A 6,931-nucleotide genomic window follows, 5' to 3' on the forward strand; every position below is an offset into this window, starting at 1 on the left:
GTATCTTTTTGTATCACATATTACTTTTAATATATTAAAAACTGCCTTATAAAATTGCGTAATATTGACTTTTGGAAAATTAATATTATTTTTCTGTTTGGTTCTTGCCTTTAATACAAGCGTTGGGGTTGGTTTATTATTATTTTAAAAATTTAACATGGTTTACATTTTTAGTAATTCACGTTTTGTACTATATTCTGTAATTAGAGATACAGATGAATTGTGTTCAAGTAGTGCAAAGTAACAGTTTGTGACTCCATTTAGTGGTACGTTATTTTGTAAGAAAACGTGCCATTCTTAGTTGAGCATTAAGTTTTTAACATATACTAAGAAACCTTGACCTATCCCGTACTGTTGTACTAAAATATTTCTTAGCGTCTCTGATGTAAATGATGGCAATAACTAGAACAGTACATCTCAGCAATACATTCCATCTCATAGCTCTTTACCACATTTCAAAGCTCTCTTGGAGGAATCCTAGTACAAGAAGAAACATTTTCCAAGTGTCTGTGGAGTAAGTTATGCTTATTTTAAAACGTTATTTTAATACATTTTATTGCATTTTAAAACAAAATCGTAATAAATACCTTGTTGTTATGTCAGATGTCACATTGCTTTCAATGGAAATTTAACTGACATTTGTATGTGTGATGGACGATGTATTCCCTAGCATTTGTTATGGTATTTAAAGGAAATGTATATCTCAGCCACTTCCTAATTAAAATATAATTAATAGCAAAAAATGAAGTGGGAATATGAAAACAGAAAGCATGACCATAAAATGTCTGGTGTTGAGCACATAAGCATAAACTGTCTTATATGCGTATTGCAGGATTAGAATAATCTTGCTTTTCTGTAGAAACAGATTTCATGCAAACGGTAAAGCAAACAAAAATCTATATTGAATATACACAAAGTATTTTACACCTGAAGAAGAACTTTATAACAGTGTTTTATCCTTGTAACACATAAGGACGTCAAGTGCACAAAGTTTATATTTCTATTTCAAACCAACCATCGTAAATAATTAGATTCATACGAAGAACTGTTACTATGTAAATTATAATGTTCTTCATTATCTTAATAACTATTATTGTTAAAGTGGTATAGTAAATTAAATAAAAAGTGAAGAATTTAATTGCGTACGGGTGACTTTCCCCAACATTAAAGTCAAAGAATTACTAGAACATGTACATATATTTTTTCTTGTTTATTATTTAAGAAATATTTAAAGATTAAAGATTTTTAAAGTTAGGGAAAAATAAATGATTAAATATCAGTATTGTTGGTTTATATGTAAAGTAAAATAAACAAGTTTGCTATAAATGTAAATCCCATTGGAACAGAATATTCAAGGCTTTATATAAATACAATCACTGTAGTTACGGTCTGATGCAGGATCTGTGTATTAGTCTTTCTGCATATTCAGTCACCCTTTGATGATATAACGTTTACCCGGCAAGGTGTAATAGTATAAAGTAATTAATTGATATTCCTCCATTATATTGAAATGTGTGAAATAGTTTTTATTGAGAGGGATATTACCGTACAACTCATTTACTGTACAATATGAATTATTATATATTATTATTTTTTGCTCCCTACCTGATATCTGGCAGGAGACAATATTTAGACTTATTTAGCCTAAATTTAAAGTGGATATACTCATTATAGGATAGCTGTAATTAACAAAAGGGTTTTGAGGAAGAACCCATATGCGAGAGTATAAGCGTGAAATGAATGACCGTCGGACATGTATGAATTTTGGAAAAAATTTACGAGTTGATATAAATCCAAAAGCCATATGAATTTTTAAGCTTTGGAAAATGTTAGTTAAACCCATACAACTATTTCATTTCGCTCAACTTTAGCAAACCCTATTACTCGAGATGTTGGTAAAGATTCATTTCTGTCTCTCTAAATGCACTTTATCTCGAAAACGAAATGACCTATAGACTTGAAATGTTACATGAAGTTTCATTTCTGTATTAGCAACATTGGTTTTGATGATAAAGCACGTCAATTCATGAAATTTCGATGAGCGTTAGCGAGTATTATAAACTGGTCTTATGGGACACCACAATAGCAACGAGAAAAAGAAGAAGAACAAAATTTATAAATAAACCGAGTACAATAAAATGAGATTTTAACGTGTTAAAGGTTCAATAGCGTAAAACTAATGAATAATAAAGTAAAAGAGAAGTTGTTGGAAAGATTTGATTTAAACGCCCTCTTTCAATGAAGTACGATTCCTAGGTTACCGGAACTTTTGTTATTTAAACACTGCTATCAAACATAACTTAATTAAGGAAAATGCAAATGCATTATGTGGCAAGGTGTCCCGAGAAAACTTTCATACGTAGACTTTAATTTTTGGATTACATTTTTAAAACTTTCTTTTTAGATAGACCTTAATGTGTTTTATGATAGTGAATAAGGTCTTTATTTAGCAAGCGTCCATCAGTACAAAAACTGTTTTTCATGAAAACTCTTGTCAGACATACAGAACACATGGAGAACAATAACGTAAACCATAAAATAAACGTAAAACACTAAACTATATAAACTAAACTAACCTGATGCATATGCATGGGTCAGGCAAACACCACCTTCACACTCTCCTTAAATTTCTTACAGCTATAACTTTTTAAAGTGGGTGGCAAAGCATTGTATTTCTTTGGTCCAAAGTAACTAAAACCCTTTTTCCCCGTTTCCAGCTTTGTCTTTGGTAGGTGCAATAGGCTGTTCTGACGGGTACTACGCACATTAATTTCTTGCCTGAATACCAGCTTATTCCTGAGGTATTCAGGTTTTCCCGTCTGAAGAATTTTGTGGACCAGATTGACGGTTTGCAAGTCGGAGACACCCATGATAGACTACACCTTAGCATTTAATCTGTACTCGCTGATGTGGTCGAATTTTTTCAGATTGTAAACGAATCTCAGTGCTCTGTTCTGCAGACGAGTAAGTATCATCAAATTTTCCTGAGTCAGACAACAAGCAAAAGCTGGAAGAGCATAATGTATAGCAGGAAATATTGTTGACCGAACAATTTCCAGCTTGGAAGATTCTGGCAAAATTGTGCTTAATCTGTAAAGGGCCTTTAATCTCATTGTCACTGTTTTACATATAGCTTTGACATGATTGGAAAAATCGAGTTGGGGGTCAATAGTAACACCAAGAATCTTTAGACTATTATTTGCCATCAAAGGCTTACCGTCCACAAATATACACCGTTCAGCGCAGCTATTCACTGACTGACTACTCGAAGATATCCGGTCTACAAGCATCACAGAACATTTATTAGAATTCAATAGCAAACCATGATCGTCTGACCATTTCTTTACACTCACTAAATCAGTATTGACATGACGGACAGCCTCAGCCGTTTCTGAGGGTTTAAAAGAAATCAATAGCTGTGAATCATCCGCGTAGGAATGCAAAGAACAGTGACTTAAGTGATTTTTCAAATCTGCTGTGTATATAAGAAAGAGAATCGGTCCTAAGCAACTGCCTTGAGGAACACCGACGAACCTAGGAAGTGCTGTCGATAACTTCCCGTTTACCTTTGTACGATGCGTACGCCCAGACAAATAAGATGAAAACCATTTAACTGAGATATCATCAAACTGGTAAAATCTTAGCTTTGCTAGCAACAAATCAAAATTCACCGAGTCAAAGGCTTGGGAGAAGTCAAGGGAAGTAATCATACTCTCTAGGCCCTTATCTTTAGCTGAAATAATTTCATCAATGACATTGAGAAGTGCTGAGCAAGTGCTAAAACCCTGCCTAAATCCTGACAGTGTTTCAGGAAGTAATCCTTCAGATTCCAAATATAAGACTAGTTGTTCTGCCACAACTTTTTCCAGTATTTTGTAGATGACAGGAAGGATTGAGATAGGTCGAAAGTCTGAAACTAAGGTAGGATTGAGATTCTTTGGCAGAGGAACCACCACGCTCTGCTTCCAACTAGAAGGGAAATTGCCAGTTTTCAATGATACATTGACCAGGTGAGAAACTGCTCCAATGCAAAAGGGACTCAGGCCTCTAACCATTTTTATGGATATTCCATCCACACCAAATGCAGTACTTGTGATACTGTTCATCAACTCCTTTACCTTACTTTCGGATACAGGAGAAAAAGTGAAAGTAGAATCTATCCCTGCACATTTGTTACTGTTAAAGAATTTCAGTTTTTCTGTGCTCACTGTCCCGTTACAACCCATAGTTGAGAAGTAATGATTTAAATCTTCTGGTTCAACAGAATGGTCCTTTTCTTCAACTGACCTCATCAAACCACCATCTCTTAAAGTAGCCCAGAAAGTTTTAGAGTTTTTTGTATTCAAAGTATCAGTAAAATACTTCCTTTTCGCTGATCGTATGGCCACATTGAGTGCATTACGAGCCCTGCAGTATGCATTCCTAGAAATCTGTGTTTTCAGAGACAAATAAGTATGTTTACAATTATTCTTCTTTTTTGTAAGGTATGCTATTTTTGAATCTCTCCAAGGAGCTTTCTTTCTTGTTATTCTTTTTCTCACCAAGGGTGCACATTCATCAAACACTTGGGCTATTTTTGATGTTAACACATTAGCGATATCATCCACGTTTCGATGAGTCATTATGTTATCCCAGTGTATATTGGAAGCAACATCAATAAACGTATCACCGTCAAAATCTCTAAAATTCCTATATGTAATAAACTTTTCTTTGGATTTGGATTTTTTGCAAGGCACGTCACAGTAAGTCAACCTGTGGTCGGTGATCCGTCTACCATTGTGAGTAAAAATGTTGGAGGTATCAACCATTCCTACGTCAAGGTAATGGGTCTTGTCTACAATTATCAAATCAATAAGAGAAAATGAACTTTCTGTGACACGTGTGGGCTCCTTAATAATCTGAGAAAGGCCCATTGATTGAAAAATTCTTTCGAGATATTTTACATCTGCCCTCTTTTGGTTCAGAAGATTCACATTCAAATCACCCAGCAAAATCACTGAATCAACACCTGGTGACTCGTCGATGTACAGAGCGTGGATTAAGGAGCTCAAGGTCGAATAAGGAACGTCTGGGGGCCTGTATGCAATGCAGAGAAGTAGCTTCAAACCTTTAAGATTAACCACACCGCTGATGTATTCAATACTGTTGTCAACATTTTGAAGATAAAGACGAACAAACTTAATTTCTTGTTTTACATAGAGAACTATACCTCCACCACCATCTCCCAAACCAGTGGGTCTATCACAACGATGGAGTGAATAGCAAGGGACATCAAAAACATGAGAGGGGATCTCCGAAGATAACCATGACTCTGTGATTCCCAAGAGGTCAAACTGGAAGTCGTCAATCACCGAACACAGCTCCTCAAAGCCTGTATTCAGTGATCTAATATTAACTTGCGCTACTCTACAACTGTTGGTAAAGTCTCGGTGCCGTTTCCCGACAGGTTACTAATTAAAGAAGGAGAAACTGAATCATTAGTATGGGATATCTGAGGGCTGGGACACACACCTTTTGGCTCAGCAGACACAGCCTCATAAATTATTTTCGATGAGTGAAAAATAAGATCACCAAAACAGTCATTTCCCTTCCGATTCAATTGTGTCCCATCACGCGTTAGATGATGATATTTAACCACAGCGCTAGTGTCAAGGAACTCGACGTTGAAATTATTGCACATCAGCATTAGCTGCTCATTAAAATAAAAAAGGGCTTTCTGATTGATATCCTTCCTTGTCAGAACACTATTTACAATTATGATAGAGTTTGGGAATTCTTGTTTTGCTGTACTCAACAGGTCAGCCATAGAGTGAAGCACCGTGCGCTTACCCCAACCACCATTATACCCAGGCCCCCCATTATAACCATGAACAAGGTTGTTTGTACCAACAAGTAGATATATTATTTTAGGTTGTGCAGATTTATATTTCCCAAGCTTATCTTTAATATGAGAAATTTTAGCTCCCGGATTAATATCCACGATAGCCCCACCATCTGCACACCTCTTCCCTGAGTAACGCAGAAGTGAGTCCCAAATCAACAAAACATTAGACATAGGAGTTTCCTGAATCTTCTCATTTGCTTGTATTGTATACTTTGGACCGCTTATGTCACTAGAAACCTTTACTCTTACATCTGAGTGCAGGACATTGCGATGAGTAAAGGTTTCTTTACCCACTTTAGAACTACTTTGATTTAGTACATTTACAGAAACCCTAGGTTTGTTTGTTTGTCGTATGAACGACTTTTGTTGCCATTTAACAGATGATTTGCAAATTGTTGTATCATTTATACAGGTACTCTCCAACTCAAGGGCTTGAAAACGGTTTGTACATTTTACAATGTGGTTACTTGGGAGGGAATTAACATTTGTATTTTTGTTACGTATACCCTTAGGTTTTACTTTTACCCATTTCCCTGATTTTTTGGTTGGTGGAGCACCATCACAATTGATATTGCTAGAACTTAAAACTGGGTCTATATTACGAACATTGGCAGTGGATGGTGAACAGTTTGGGACATGATTGGGCCTTGCAGTGGTTGGCTCAGATGGAGCTACCTCAGACTTATTTCTTATCAAAAGGCCACTAGGACCGTCGACAAACAGTGCATACCAGTTACTGAACGAACTCCCAGCACTGGGCATAGTTTTTTGGCAAAAGCCCTCGTTTATGAACTTTACATTGACCAGTACACTTAGGCCACATTCATAACTATGTTTTTGTTGAGTGCAACTCAACTCATGGAAACTGTTTGCCTTGAAGCCCAGTTCAATTGTTACTGCTTTTGCAACTACTGAGTTTATGCCAAGCAATGAATCCAGATGGTAAACCAAGTGACTAGAAATGTCAACAAACAGCAAGCTCAAGTGCGAACCAGTATCTTGCTGTAAAGTAGCTGTGTTATTACTAACACACAAAAAAGCACAATC

General features: G+C 35.9%; 1 protein-coding gene across 1 annotated transcript; it reads right to left on the reverse strand.

Annotated features, from left to right (window-relative positions):
* Positions 1 to 3,250: 3,250 nt before the first annotated feature.
* On the reverse strand, positions 3,251 to 6,646 carry LOC124358238. Its single transcript, XM_046810533.1, has 3 exons — positions 6,391 to 6,646; positions 3,672 to 5,371; positions 3,251 to 3,280 (listed from the first exon to the last, which is right to left on the reverse strand). The coding sequence occupies exons 1-3, from the start codon at positions 6,644 to 6,646 to the stop codon at positions 3,251 to 3,253; spliced, it is 1,986 nt and encodes a 661-aa protein (XP_046666489.1).
* Positions 6,647 to 6,931: the final 285 nt, after the last annotated feature.

Source organism: Homalodisca vitripennis, chromosome 3 (genome assembly GCF_021130785.1).
Source record: "Homalodisca vitripennis isolate AUS2020 chromosome 3, UT_GWSS_2.1, whole genome shotgun sequence".
NCBI lineage: Eukaryota > Metazoa > Arthropoda > Insecta > Hemiptera > Cicadellidae > Homalodisca > Homalodisca vitripennis.

Bases quoted from the DNA above. Each gene is read 5' to 3' on its own strand.
- LOC124358238 (XM_046810533.1), bottom strand. From the start codon at position 6,646: ATGCCCAGTGCTGGGAGTTCGTTCAGTAACTGGTATGCACTGTTTGTC. The intron at 5,372-6,390 runs GTATACGTAACA...CACTGAATACAG, and splicing joins GGTAAAAGTAAAACCTAAGG to GCTTTGAGGAGCTGTGTTCG. The intron at 3,281-3,671 runs GTGAATTTTGAT...TGATGCTTGTAG, and splicing joins TCTCCCAAGCCTTTGACTCG to ACCGGATATCTTCGAGTAGT.